Consider the following 15,794-nt stretch of genomic DNA (forward strand, 5'->3'; position numbering starts at 1 on the left):
TAAGCAGCAATGATAGATTAAAATGATGCATTGAGAAGGCAGAACACTGGAGTAATGCTGGACCAATATGGTGAAACATGGGAGAGTTCATGCAGAGTTGCGTAGTGGGAATCTGTAGGAAAGGGGGGAAAGAAATTTATCAGCTACCCCCTGGTATATTTACATGAACTTCTTGACTTGCAAGTAATAATAGCAGTGTCCACCTCTCTATAGGAGGTGGCCCAAAGGGGTGTGGAAGCAGTTGTGCTGTGATAGTTGATGTAGGAATAATCAAAGGGTTAATCTGCAAAAAAAATTTAAAAATATCGTCATCATATTATTCTGTAGTAGGCTATTTCTTGCTGAGGCAATAAAGGAAGAAACAAGGTTACTTGTTATGTGGACTGGAGAGATTAGAAATCTGATAAGGGAAAAATGTCTAGTCAAATAGAGGTGATCCAGTGCTGCATTGGGCTTTCAAAACAGCTGTGCTCTACTCTCTGAAAAGCTAGAGTTAAAAAGTTAAGGGTGGCTAAGTTAAAGGTGTGATATGACTATCAGCCTCTTCTTAGAATAATTTATTGGTTTGGGTTTGTGTGGTGGGGTTTTTGGTAGTGGGGGAGGGGCTGCAGGGGTGGCTCCTGTGAGAAGCTGCTAGAAACTTCCCCAGCTCCAAGTTGGACCTGCCTCTGGCCAAGGCCAAGCCCATCAGCAATGGTGGTGGTGATAACATATTTAAGAAGGGGAACTTATTAACTACTGTGGGGGAGGAGATTGGAATGTGAGAGGAACACCTGTGCAGCCACCAAGAGGAGGTTGATGCCACTGCAGCCCATGGTGAGATGGCAGGCTGTCCCCCCCCCAGCCTGTGGAGGTGAGTGGGGAAGCAGATGCCCACCTGCAGCCTGGGGAGAGAGGAGCCCACGCCGGAGCAGGGGGATGTCCCCCAAGATGGCTGTGACTCCATGGGAAAGCCCACGCTGGAGCAGTCTGTGACTGAATATTGGCCTGTGGAAAGGACCCATGCCAGAGAAGTTCGGGAAGGACTGCAGCCCATGGGAAGGACTCACGTTGGAGAAGTTTGTCTTTGGGAGAAGGACCCCATGCTCAAGCAGGGGAAGAGTGAAGAGTCCTGCTCCTAAGGAGGAAGGAGCAGCAGAGACAATGTGTGATGAACTGACCCCAACCCCCATTCCCTGTCCTCCTGTGCCACTGGCAGGGGGCAGGAGGTGGAGAAAATTGGGAGTGGAGTTGAGCTGGGAAGGAGGGAGGGGTGGGGGGAAGGTATTCTAAGGTTTGGGTTTACTTCTCATTATCCTTGTTTTAATTTGATTTGTAGTAAATTAAATTGATTTTCTTTCTTCCCCAAGTTGAGCCTGTCTTTTACCTGTGACCATAAGTGGTGGGTGATCCCTCCCTGTCCTTGTCTCAACCCACGAGCTTTTCTTTATATTTTCTCCTCATCCTACCAGGGCTGGAGGGGACGAGTGAGCAAGTGGCTTTGTGGTGCTTTGTTACCGGCTGGGCTTAAACCACAACATAGATTAATATACAAATAACATAAAACTGGCACTTAGGTATTACAGACCACTTAGACATTGCTTTCCTTTGGCTAAGGCTGGACTCCAGGTTTTGGCCACTTTCCCCTTTTATTCCAAGTGTATCTTCTAAGTGCCATTTCTTAGTGATCCTTGAGCCATGGAGACAGTCAGATTAACAGTTCTGAAATAAAGCATGACTGTCTTCATTTTATGTAATGTAAATAGCAGAACCAATCTGCTTTATCTGATTCTATTAGCATTCAGTATAACTCTAAACGGTTACTTACTGGCATTTGAGATCACTGCTCAAGTTCATGTTTGTGAAACAAAATAGACTTTGAGGATCTAAGAGAGCACAATACTGTAATAACTAGCAGTGATATAATGCATTTCCTTGTTTTCCTTACTGAATCATTCTTGAAGGAAATGCCAGGCTACTGTTAAGGCTATTGTATATATGTGACATGTATTCCTAACTCCATAATTCTTACGTTTCAGATTTTTAGTTTTAGAACTTGTTTTGAAGGGGGAGGAGTCAGAACTTGCCAACTGCAATTATGTTAATGAAGCTTTTTAACAAAAAAACCCCCACACCAAAACCAAACCAAAAAAGAAAGCAGCTTATTACTACACCTCTGTAAGTAAAGACAACTTAAAAAGAAAAAAATAAAGTTGTGAGTGCTAAGAAACTACTAGAAGTTCATTCTAAAAAATAAGAAAAGAATTCATACTTTACAAGGTCTGGTGGTTCAGAATTAAGTCAACAAATGTTAAAGTGACAATAAAACAAGATATTTATTAATAAGAGTTTTAGAAACAGTTGAGCGATGCAGTGGATTTTGCATCAAGTCTTTTAAAATGAAAGCCAGTCATATCTTTAAAAAGATACTGTAATTCAGTCACAGATCACTTGGTACTGGAATTACTGGATGAAATGCTGTCAACATTAAAAACAGATTAGAAACAGCCATTCAAATTGTGCTAGCTAGACTATACAACAAAATAATCTTATCACTGCAGCCTTTGCTTGCTTTCCTCCTGATGTTAATTCCATTTGATTAAACTGGGAGCTCCTTAAGGGAAAGACTTTTGCTTTGGTTATATAGCCTGTACTATCTTGAAATATTTAACTAGAGTGCTTGGGAGCTATTTGAGTACTGCTGATAATATGTAGTCATCGGCAACATTTCTTACATGGATGAAGATGCAGAGTGTAATGACACTGGATGATCTCCAGTTCTTTAACTTCTCATTTCCAACCTTCTAATTTAGTTTTTCAGCTGCTTGTAATACCCATGTGTAAAATATGTTCTCGTGGTTCATGATCAGACTGAATTAGGTTTCTGTTCCAAGTTACACTATTAACTTTTACTGTAAATTAGAATGCTTTCCTGACATAGTTTCCCCAGCTTTGAAATGGGGATTGTCATTCTCATTTGCTTCAGAAGGGATGATACTAATGCCAATAACCAGTTATATAATTGCTTCTCACATATTGGAAGAAGAAAAGGACTAAATTTTCAAGGAATTAATCTCTGAACTCTCTTGTATGTTTGTTAAAGACAAATGCTGAGCACCTTGCTCAGGTTAAATGAATAATTATTAATATTGATATTTAGAAGTCAGTTAATACCTTCACCCAGAAGTGTATGAGTTAATATAGACCAGAAAACTCAGTACTGTTTTAATGAAAGACAAATTGTGGAAAACAGCAAGCCAGCTGTTAATCTGGGTGGCAGAAAAGTCTGTTGTCTGGATCTTAAACTTGTCTGAGAATTTTGAGCAGTATAGGTCTGACCATCCTCTTGAACTTTGATCCTAAGGTCTTGAAGTAATAAAATGTGTTTTGGGCAGTGTGTCCCTCATGTAGTGTTTCAGCAAGAACAGACAAAAAACTGGTAGTTCCTGTGGAAGTAGTTGTGGAGGGCTTTCCTGCAGAAACACTTAAAGCTTATGTGACTGAAAAAGATAAAGTGCAGTGCCATGGCAAGAGAATAAACAATGTCCTTAACTGCTTGCAAATTTGTTGTACATGAAAACACCATTTTTGTTGTTAGTCTGGGGCTTCCACCACAGTTGTTGATGAATGTCCTCATTTTTCCTGTTTTTAGAAAGTAAGGAGTTCTTTATTTGTTAGACTCTTGAGCTGTCTCCTGACTTACAGTGGAGAAAAGAGTGCCTTGCTACTACACCTGTTGCCTGCTTGTAGGTTTATAGTGATTTTTCTTCCTTTGTGGTCAGGTTATCCTTTCCCCATAGCAGAAGGTAGATACTGTGAACACAGAAGTGACCTTCTCAGCAGTTTGATCATTGCCATGGGTGTTGAAAAGCATTTGCAATGGTGACTAGTTTTGTTAATCTCATTTGGGTGCTTGGCAGAAATACAAGAAACAGTAGAACTTAACAGTTGTGAAGGTTTTTACAGCTAGAAGTCATTCCTGTAAAGAGCAGAAACTCTGAAAAGTTTGACTGAAACTGGTAACTGTATTAATGATCTAATTTCCAAAAAGCAAGAATCAAACTTATATGAATGTCTCAAACTGGTTTTGTTTTCCAGCATCTGTCTAAAATTACCAGGCTTTGCTGAAACTATCAGAGTCCTTTTATTAATACTAGCCTAAAGGCTTTCCCTTCTAACATGGGAAAACAACTAAAACCTGCTGTTAGTCTGTGATATGCTCACATGACATCCTGCTTTTGGGTATTTTGTCATAATTTGGAATTCTTGAGAAGGATGTGGGGTTTTTATCTGGTTGGTTTTGTTTCTTTTATTCCTGTAGGAGGATGAAGGTGACTGATAAGTTGCCTCAGGAATTACTTCTTGAATTGTATGCCTAAATTATGTTGTGAATGATTGCTTAAGAATAGAAATGCTGTGCTGTGTTTTAGGTAATACAAAAATAATGATTTTTTTTGCGTCAAACTTGTCCATATAAACACACATAGCACTGAAAAAGTTAAATTGCTCTTAATACCTTCTATGGCTTTATTGCAGTTTTCTATGTAAACCTGTTCTTAAAAGAGCACAGATAACTTTAAATGGAAACTATAATAAAGTTTTGAGCCACGTTGTTTAAGTCCACATGTAATATGCAGTGGAAGGAATTTTCACACACGTCTGACTTTCATACATATGTGTTGTTAGTGTAGTTGTTTTCATCCTGATCACTTTTTCAAGGTAAAAACTTAGATAAGACATCAGTACTTAAATTTAGATATGGTCTGGGCTTATGTACATATGGAGTTAGTCTCTGTGTATGTTTCAGTTTTACATTTATACAAATAACTTTTAGTCTAGAAAGTCTTCCTTTAAGTTTAAAGAGGAGCAGAATGTTAAAAGGGTACTTCTTGTGTATATATATGAGTACTACTTGTATATAGAATATTGGTTTAAGAGAAGAGAGTAAATTATTTGGAGTGAGGGATGGGAAATAAAATTTCTGGGCTTATCTACAATAGTATAAGATGGAAGAGAGAGCACTAACAGCTGAGATGGCTGGGCATTTTCTTGTCTCCCTCACTTGGAGCTCGGTGTAAGCAAATTTTTCTCATAAACTAACTTATGCATTTTAAATGTATGTCTTAACACTCTCTGTGTATATAAAAATAATTGTGTAGATTATGAAAGTTCTAATTGTACAGAATATAAAAGTTATGCCTGTCTGAATGCCTTGGTCCTGATGTTTGTTCTACACTTTACATCCATGTGCCAGTATGACATTTCATCATACCCCATGCTCAGGCATGGGGAAAGCTTCCTTGTGCTCTGAAGTCCATGGAAGATCACAGATGGGATATTTGTTCCAGTAGGCTTGCCACAGTGGAAGACAATCAGGGCTGAGAACCTACCTTCAAGTATTGGCCATCTCCTTACCTCTGAGAAATAGCATTGGTCCCCAGGCTGAAAAACAGTCTCATCTGGTCTTATCAACCCCATTATTTTTCAGAGATTACACCCTCCTATTTCCCCACTTTCCTTGCTGGAAATGTTCACTCTCAGACTTTGTGGGCTTTCCACCTCCCAAGTGACAGAGAGGTAAAACCTCTGAACACAGCAGATGTTGGGTGAAACTGGAACAGTGCTTACAACCAACATCCTTTCTGCCTGCTCATAACAACATAATATAATAATCCTGAGCAGAAAAGAATTACAGAGAGCAGATGCGTATAATGGGCCTTGGGTGCATTTGCAAATTATTGATCTACTGGAACATCATTTGTTCATTACACTGCTTTCACTGACCTGAGAACACAAACACGTTATGGTGCTGCACAGACCTTTGTGGGGAGAGGGAATGCAGTATGGTTGATGTGGGTACCACGCTGAATTTGAAAGCTGGTGTGTATGCCTTTTCTGGACAGTTGGGAAGTACAGAACTTGTGAATGACCGTCGTGTTTAGTGGTTTATAGTGTGTGTAGATTAGATGTTGTTTATAGATTGTTGTACGTTAGAAGGAAGTATTTAATGTTGTATCTGTTTGTCAAATCTCAGTGCGGTGATGGCTTAAGCTTTTTTGTGGACAAGTGAAGGTAAGTAGCTCAATGTTCTTTATTGTTCTTTCTAAAAGCAGTATAAAATATCAGTTGTATCCTCTGATTCTTGCAGAAAATAAACTATTTGATGGACTGTTATTTAACAGTTCATTACTAGCATAATTTTGCTTATGGAAAGAGTTTTGGGCTGGCTTTCTAAGGAAACAGTGCATATGATTGACTGACAGTGCAGCCGTGGTTCCTCTTATTGTCTCCTTCCTGCTTGAATAATTTCTAAACTAATCAGTCAATGTCAATTGAATTTGTTAGAGTTCAAAAAATTGCTGAGATACCTAAGTTCCTACAAATAACAAATATTAGTAGTTAGATAGAAATTACTGCTTTCCTGAAGGGAATGGCACAGAGCTCAGTTTACCTCTTCTGTTTTTCTGTCAGCTTTCTGGTCAATTGGTTCCTACGTAATTTTTGTTTTGTCTTGCTGTGTGTTCTTTCTTGTTGGGGGTGTTGGGAGGAATAAGGAAGGCAGAGGAGTTAACACTGTTGTGGAGCTGGTAGAGATTAGGGTACAAGGATGCAGATCTAGAACAACTTGTTACTATTCCAAAATAATGTTGCAATTTGATATGTCGGTGCTTGTATTTCCATTACAATAATTCACAAATATATGATAAATTTATAATATAATATAATGACTATGCCAGATCCTTTTTGGATAAATAATATCTGGTCTCCATCCCAGAGACCTTCAACCTAAAAGCCAGAGTCATAGAACAGCCTGAGTCAGAATGGACCTTGAAAGATCATCTGGCCCAACCTTCTGTGGGAGAGGGAGTGTAAATGAGATTATCTAGCACCCTGTCCAACTGTATATTGAAAACCTCCAGTGATGGGGACTCTACCACATCCTTGGGGAGGTTGTTCCAGTAATTGATTGTTCTCACTGTAAAAAATTTCTTACATCAAGATTAAACCTCTCCCAGTGCCACTTGTACCCATTGCCCCTTGTCTTCTCCATGTGGCTCATTGTGAAGAGAAAGCCTCTGTCCTCTTTGTAGCTGCCCTTTAAGTACCGGACTACTGTGATGAGGTCCTCTCTGAGCTTTCTCTTCTCCAGGGATAAAAAACCCAACACTTCAGTCTTTCTTCACAGGGCAGGTTCTCCAGCTCTCTGACGCTTAAAAAACTCCTGATCTCTTTTAACCTTCATTTTCATATATAACAAACACTGAGCTGTTGGAATCAATTGTCCACAGTTGCCAAGTTTAATTCCTGCAGAGTTGTGGCCCCTGGTGTCACCTTGGGCATGTAAAATGAAACCTGTTTATGGAAGTTTGGTGTTACATTGACAATAAACAGCAAACTTAAATTAGTCTCTTACTGGAGCACGTTGATCTTACTCTCCCTCTGTTTGCTTCCTATTGTATGTCTGTCTGCAGTCTGTTTTATTTTGGTTTTCAGTCTCTTGAGTTTAAACATAGCTTTCTTCTTTTTTTCCATTTTACTCATCACTATTTAGCCTGCTTACTGGTAACTAAACCCCCACCCCTGAAGCTCTTTAGAATGGTTTTATGCTTTCTTTGGCATCCAGCACAGGGCTAGTCTTGAGACTTCCCACTCCCTCCCCTCTTTCTGCTGTGTTCAAGGGTAGAGGAGGAATAAACTCCTGTTGTGGTTTAATCCCAGCCAGCAGCTAAGCATCATGCAGCTGCTCACTCACTCACCCCCACCCAGTGGGATAGGGGAGAGAATCAGAAGAAAAAGTAAAACTCACAGGTTGAGATAAAGACAGTTGAACAGGACAGAAAGGAAGAAAATAATAATTAAGATGATAATAATAATAATAATAAAATGACAATAATAAAAAAATAATTGGAATATACAAAACAAGTGACGTACAACGCAATTGCTCACCATTCACTGACCCATGCCCAGTTAGTTCCCAAGCAGGGATGCGGCCCCCTCTCCCTTCCCCAACACCCCCTGGTTTATGTACTGGCCATGATGTCACATGGTATGGAATATCCCTTTGGCCAGTTTGGGTCAGCTGTCCTGGCTCTGTCCCCTCTGAACTTCTTGTGCCCCTCCAGCCTTCTTGCTGGTTGGGCATGAGAAGCTGAAAAAAATCTCAACTTAGTATAAACACTACCGAACAGCAATTGAAAGCATCAGTGTGTTATCAACATTATTCCCATCCTAAATCCAAGACATAACACTATACCAGCTACTAGAAAGAAAATTAACTCTCTCCCAGCAAAACCAGTACAACTACCAATTCCTTCGGAGTACTAGTAATCTGTAGAGGAGTATCTTCCCTTAAGTGGCTAAACACTTTCAATTCTTTTATGTGCTCTTCTGTCCCAGTATTTAAAAATATTTAACTTTTATTAGCTTGCAAAAAAATCCCAAACCAAAACAACAAAACAAACCGAACACCACCACCACCCCTCCCCAACCCACCCTCTAGTTCTCCTTTTCAAGTCTGTTGTCATCCCATTGCTGCCCCAAGTGATTTTCCTGTCCTTATGCGTACTCTGCGAAACTGAAGTAGGAAGAGCATTTGTGCTCTGCTGGTCTCTCTCCTGTTATCTCTTTAACACTCCAGTGTAAAAACTGCCTGTGCTGTAAGATTCAATAGTACATGTGTGGAAGTTCAGAGAACTAACCTCCCCCACCCCCCCAGCATTTGCTTGCCTTTTTAAAAAATAGAAACATAATAGAGGTACTACCTGCAACAGAGTACAATAAGAAAACATAAGCAAAGGTTAAAGTGCTGATCATCTAGCACTTAAGAAATGCTTTTGAAAGAGCCATACTACTAAAATAGCTTATTCTGAAAACACTGTATCAGTACGAATGCAATTTTAAACTTTTGAGATAATGCTTGCTGTGCATGAAATTAGTATTGACTGTGTTACCTGGCATTTGGAAGAAGGTTTCTGAGTCACGTACCACACTTGGTTGCTCTGCCAAATTATGAGAAAAAAATATCAGTATTTTTTTCATAGTTCTCTAAATTACAACTGATGGGGAGACTGGCTTACAAAAGTGCTGTGGGTTTTTCTGCAGTGACATCTGTGGAGTGTATATATAGTAGGTTCCCAAGTTGGAAGCCAGAAGAGTATGTGGGAAGTGTGAAAGGGGGATGGGGGCAAACAAGAAATTCAGACAAAAGGAAATTGTTGATGCAAGTTAATGCCTTTTCTTAGTGATATTGATAAATTTCTGCTGCTGTTCAAGCAGTCTAAGTTATTCTCCTTCTGATTCTGTTTCCTTTTGCTTTTCTCCTGTTGCCTGGAAAACATGAGTGGAATCTAGTAGGACAAGAGGCTGCTTTTTCATTGTTTTGTGGCTCTGTTGCTAGCTATTGTCCTCTTGGCTCAGGCAGTTCATGTCAGTCTTTGTGCGGAGTAAGAAAAATGTTTGTCCTTTTTTCTTTAAAGATTAAATTTCTAGACTGTGTGGATTGCTTTTATTTGAAAAGCAAGTAGTGCTAACTTAAGAGTATCTCCCACTGACGAGTGTATTTTGCTTGCGATGTCACCTTTAGCACTTTTTTCATTCGGATGTGCTTATTAAATTTGTGGGCTAGTTTGGGGGTAAAGCAGTATTGCAATATAGTTTCATTTTTTAACGTACTTTGTTTAAAACAAAGGAACTTGTAAGTAAGACAGTACATTTAATGAATTTTTCTGTTGGGAGTAAAAAAACAGATTGCTGACAATATTGTATGTTTTCAAAAGTGGGAAATATAGCCAATTTTGCTGTTAAGTAGGAGCAGAGCTCTAACACCCGGTAAAGTAATGTAACCTTGAGCAGTGTCACTGAGACCTTTTTGTTGTTGCTGGCTTACCTCTGTTCTTTACTACATCACTGATTATTTATAAATGAAGATTGGTTTTGAGGACATTCTTGAAACAGAACTGAAATGTAGCTATTTGCTAGTATGAAAATGTGGTCATGGATGCATAGGGTAGTGCAAAAAATGAGACAGTTTTCTTGTAAGTAACAGTTCTTACAGCTAGTATTTATATGATCTTACTTCTTCATTGCCTTTATTTTTGCTGTACTAAGTAATTATAAGGTGGTACAGAAAATATACTGAAAATGGAAGACACTGTAACTGATTATTTGTTGGTGTGTTTTTGTGGTTTTTTTCTTTTCTTTTTCAGGCATCTATTAACAAGCCAAAAGTGACAGAACCATGGCTCAGTTTCCAACACCTTTTGGGGGTAAGTTGTTTATAGTGTATTCTGAACTATTCTTATATGCAAAAACTGCATAAATCTGTTGCTTTCCGAATATGTTCTGTATGGAAGTGCTTATGGGTAGTGTATCTTTCTGAGATGATAGTTTATCTGATTTGTGATGTTTTTGCAGACCCATTAGAGAACACACATGAAATTTTGCAGAGACATCTCAGAAGAGTCAAACAGAAAAGCTGTGGTTTATCCCTTTTTTGTGCATTGATCAATTACAGTCCTACAGTTTGTAACTGTAGGGCAGATCCAGGCCATTCAGCCACTGGCAGTAGGGCATAGCCTCATTCTATGCTAGTTGTGGCTAAGAAGTGGATATGCTTTTTCTTTGAGGCTTCCTGGACTTTTTAATTGCTAAAAAGCACAGCAGATGCCTTTGGACACTATCACTTGAAATTTCTTTTCCTTATTGTCCCATAACCCATGTTTACATTAGAACAAAAGTGCTGCATTTTTTAGCTCTCCATTTGTAACAGGGGAAAGTATAGCATCTTGAACTTCAGCCTTCTTGAAAGATCCAGAAAGGGCCCTGGTAGTGCAATAGAGACATTACTTTTTGCTATTCACATGAAATACATTTTTGAGCCCAGTTTTGCAACTGATCTGAAGAAAGATAAAGATAAATTTCAGTGCTGAGACCTAGTAACTAGTTTGGTTGCACTTAAATGTTGCATCTGTTAAGGGCTTTTCTCTGGAGATGCAGATATGATTCTTGTTGTGTGCATATGTATGTTTGTGTATACATATATACACATAAATATGCATACACACATACACAAAAAAGTGTGTGTGTATGTATATAAATATATATGGAAGTCTAGTTTTTGGGATTGGATATAGCTAAGAAATAAATTTGTATCTAGTGTTAGTGTTTCAGTGGGAGACTTCAGGAAACACACATGTTATTCAGAGTATGCTGTTGGAGAAACCCAGTTCTTGTTAAACACAATTGAATGGATGCAACCTCTGCCAGTCTGAAAAAGTCCGTGAAGCACAACAGAAGCATCCCTTTGCATGTGGTAGCTAGAACAAACATATAATTGGAAAAAGCCATTCATGGCCTAAGTTATGTTGAAGTCCAGCCCTCTGAGATTCTTGTTTGGTACCAGGCTTTCTCAGTTTGGGAGTTAAACTGGCTACCAAAAGCTTTGATCAAATAAAATCACTGGACAGTTTCATGTAGGATACCCTTTCAGGTTGTGTAAAAAGTTGTGAATAGCTTCATTTCGCTGTGATTTTCACAGTCTAAGAAAAGTCCTGATGTGAAAGAAATCTGCTTGTTCTAATTGAAGTATTTCCCTTTGTTTAGAGTTAGGGCTGTGCTTTGCATGCACCCATATTTAAACGTGTACATACGTTCTTAATGGGAATCTTGTCTTCAAAGCATTCTCCTCTGCCATCTTCAGAGAGTTCTTATTGCATTACAGATGGATAGCAGCTTTCTTTTTTTGACTTTATATATTACTGTTTGATCTTGCATCTGTTGTCCAGGATCCTGTTAACTGGTACATGGCTTTAGGAAGGAAGGAATTCACTATTCTCAAACAACTTTTCTCATCTGACTGCTCTACAAAGAGGAAGTTGAAATAAGCATGTGGCTAACGTAGTTTCCGGAGCATCTTTAATTTGTAATGTGGTGTGAGAGAAGTTTGTATATGATATTCATACTTGAACCAAGTCTACCGAGTAGCATCATACCTCCTTTTAGAAGAATGACAGCAAAAGTCTAAGACCGTTCTAAGAAGAAACAAATGGTGTAAAGAAATTCCAATTTTTATGGGGAAATTTATCATCCTTTTGAGACTGCAACATTTTTTGTTATCTGTAGTCACCAAACATGATGCAGAGGAGACGATTTATGCAGTCTCCCATTTTGGGAGAGCCCTCACTCCAGATGTGCAGTATCTGGTATCCCTCTGCTTGTGAATACCTATAATGATAGTTTTGTTTTTATTTCACTTCCTTCTTATTAAAGAATCTTTCAAGCCATCTTGGAAAATGGGTATGGAAAGAGCACAGCATGCAACATGTAAATTGGGGTGACTCATTGATATTCCAGAACATGGCCCATTTTAAGGATGACTCATTAAAAAAAAAAAAAAAAAAGCATGGTAGGATTTTTATAATTGTTGGGAAGAATGTGGTATGCTCAACATCCTGTCAGTTTGTCCAGAAGAAAATGCCCATTTCATATATCAGAGCCCACTGCTTCACTTTTGCAGATGAGGTGATTGCTAAGCCACGAAAAAGAAAAAGATGGTTAGAGGGTTTGCTGCTGCATTCAAGAATAGCTTGCTTATGAGTCAATTTTGTGGTTTGGTGACTGCCTCCTTTGTATCCAAATATATTGAAAAGCCCCACAACCTCTGTGTTGGCATCCAGGATCTGAAGCCATGAATGATGTCTTGGTGTTGGGTAAGATCCCGCTTCCTGCCCTCCTGTAGGTCTTACTGCTTCCTCAAATAACAAAAGATGGTAACGAGGCAATGCCAGAGATGCCGTTCATACTTTTCTGACTGAAGAGGCTACTAGGCTTGCTTGGTTTAACATTGGCTTTTTTGATGATCACATCCCACAAAGGAGATCTACTATTTCGATACCAACCAGATCTCCATCTGGAAGAGTAAATGTTGACGATCATTTGTTCTAGTTACAGGGACTCCAGAGGAAAAAAATTAACAGATTTTATTTTAAAATAGTTAATAGAATAATTTTTAGTTACCTTATGCCATAAGAGTTTTTAATTCTGTATTTTACTGCCTTCTTTGTGGAAGGATAGGAAAAGCTGTTTTGTTGTTGTTGTGGTGGTTTTGGTTGTTTATTTTTTCTTGGTACTGGAGTCGTGCATACCTCAAATTGAGCCAGGGAATCATTGCAAATTTCATGTTGGTTTGTTTGGTTGTTTTTTTCTCCCCACATTATATTCAAGAAATCCTGCCTCTTTGTGTAAGCTACCACATCCAGCCTTAGGATCTTAGGCTGGAGTAGTTATGTTCCCAATACAGGGATATGTTCATCTGCTCCTAGTGAGCCTAGACTAGTTGGCCTAGTCTGCATATTGGTCATAAAGTCTTAACACCATTCTTTTCCTCCTGTCAGGAGTGCATGAGAAGATGGGGGAGATAACTGCTTACCTTGGACTATTGTGTTTTGGGATGTTCATGTCCGAAGAAGGGGTCCTGTTTCATCCCCACAGGGAGCACTGCTATGAAATCTGTTTACAGTGGCTCTGTGAGCTTAATCACTAAAATTCTGGGATTTTTTGACTAATCTTAAAATGTTCTTTCTTTGAATTAGGTATTATTAGCCTGTCTGCTTCTAGAAATACATAAGCTACCTGAAACTGGGATGATGATTTTTTACTGAGAATGTAGCTTTTCTTTCATTAACGAAATCTACCATTTAAAGGAATGTTTTTCTTCCCCTTGTCCATTTCCTTTTCTCTCCAAAGTAAATTTTGACACATGAAAGTAGATTTTAAAAAGCAGAAATTCATGAGGCAGGAAATTCTCATGTTCTTTATAACTGCTGAGTCTGATTCTGCCTCAGCCTATAAGCAGTTTGAAATACTTACTGTAAATGTTTGTGGACCTTATTACCTGAGAATTTAGTGCTGATACAGAATGAATGCTAGATCTCCTCTTTATTTTTTTGCAAGTCTACATTTTATCTTCTAATATTATTTCAATAAAACAGTGATTCCATTAACTTAGATGCCTTCATATCATTACATTCCTATCCAGTAGGAATTACAGGAAAGTGCACCAGCACGATGTACTTCTACAGATGTTGAAATCATGATTTTTACTGATTAAAAATTGTTGAGACAAATCTGAAACCTAGTGTTAGAGAGTTCATTGGAGGTCTTAAGTAGAAGTTGGGAAATGTTTGCTCTGAGTACAAATAATCTGAAGGATGAAAGTGAAGCATCTGCAAGAGGAGAGAGAGGGGAGGAACTGCTGCAAAAATGGAGGTAGAACTGGAGAAACCATTGTGGAAGCATGGCACTGTAGAAGGGTAGCAAATCTCAACATAAACTAAATACCTGCAATTTATGAGTGTGGTGTAAAGAATCTGATCTCTGTAACATATTCTTACTTAGATTTCTCATTCTTAGAAGAGAGCATGCTTTCCTGTGCTATTGTTGTCCATGAAAAATGTTTACTATCTGGTTGAATTGCACTTTTCCTAGACAAGTAAAAGGAGAGTTCTTCTCTTATAATACTACAAAACTGCAGTATGATATGATAAAATTATACTCAGAAATAAAAATACTGTAGTTTTCGGATAATGTTTCTTAATTTTATTTCTCCATTTCTTTTGAACTAGGCAACCTGGATATCTGGGCTATTACTGTGGAGGAGAGAGCTAAACATGATCAACAGTTCCATAGTCTGAAACCAACATCTGGATTTATCACTGGTAATGAAATAGTTTTCACTTCTAATTTCATTTAACTATATCTTAACTAAGGAGCTGAAATATATGCAGAGTTGCTTGGGAGACATTTGGGTATTTTAAAAATTTGTATTTTAAGAATTTTAAAAATCTAACAGATCTTACTCATTTATATGCCTTGCCACATCAACCCATCCTTTCTGATATTTTTCTGATATTTACTAGCTATATACCTGGTTTATGCCACTGGATTTTTCTGTAAGTAGGATTAAAATTATTTATAACTCTGGCTGTAAAAAGCAGTTCTATTGTGTAGAGCCAGCTGATACTTACAAACTGTAGAATTAGAATTCAGGATGTGGAATTACCCTGATGCCTAGTGCTTTTAATGTGCTCAGTAAATTAACTCACTGTACTGAGTCTTGCTGAGATAAGAGTTAACTTTCTTCATAGCAGTCTGTATGGTGCTGTGTTTTGGACTTTGGCTATGGCTGAACAGTGCTTGCAATGCCTCAAGGCTTTCACTATTTCTTACGCTGCATGCCCCCAGCGAGTAAGCTGGGGGTGAGCAAGAAGTTGGGAAGGGGACACAGGGGGGACAGCTGACCCTAACTGACTAAAGAGTTATCCCATACCACCATGCTCAACAAAAACTGGGGGGGCAGGGAGGCTGTTGTCTTCCAAGGTAGCCATTGCTCAGAGACTGAGCTTGAGGAAGGTGGTGAGTGATTACCTTTGCATCACTTGGATTTTTTTTCTACTCTTTCACTTATTAAACCGTCTTTATCATAACCAATGAGTTTTCTCACTTTTGCTTTCCCTATTCTCTTCCCCACCCTGCTGTGGGGGAGGAGAGTGAGTGAGTGACTGGATGCTTAGTTTCTGCCTGGGGTCAACCCACCATGCTAGCATACTAATAGATTAAGAAGTCTGTTTAAATAAAGATGTATCAATTTAACTGAAATCTGTTTCAGAAACTGGTTATTTAAACTAGTGAAAACAGCGTGGATGACTTCTTTAAAAAATCTAAATGGCAAAATTGATTTAAGTTGTGGGAAGCAAAGCTGCAAGTAAAGGAATTGCACTGGCCTACTAAATTTTCATTGAACACCACTAATTTGCTTT

At 38.6% G+C, this 15,794-nt stretch overlaps 1 protein-coding gene across 6 annotated transcripts in view; it reads left to right on the top strand.

The window, feature by feature from the left end:
- The window catches only part of ITSN1 (intersectin 1), a 143,226-nt gene that overhangs the window by 22,790 nt on the left and 104,642 nt on the right, over positions 1 to 15,794 (top strand). For all 6 annotated transcript variants that reach the window (XM_049834911.1, XM_049834914.1, XM_049834913.1 and 3 more), the window contains exons 2-3: positions 10,185 to 10,244; positions 14,601 to 14,693. In XM_049834911.1, coding sequence (XP_049690868.1) covers positions 10,217 to 10,244; positions 14,601 to 14,693 — 121 coding nt within the window. In that variant the 5' untranslated portion in view covers positions 10,185 to 10,216. The remainder of the gene's footprint in view (positions 1 to 10,184; positions 10,245 to 14,600; positions 14,694 to 15,794) is intronic.

This window comes from Accipiter gentilis, chromosome 32 (genome assembly GCF_929443795.1).
Source record: "Accipiter gentilis chromosome 32, bAccGen1.1, whole genome shotgun sequence".
Taxonomy (NCBI): domain Eukaryota; kingdom Metazoa; phylum Chordata; class Aves; order Accipitriformes; family Accipitridae; genus Astur; species Astur gentilis.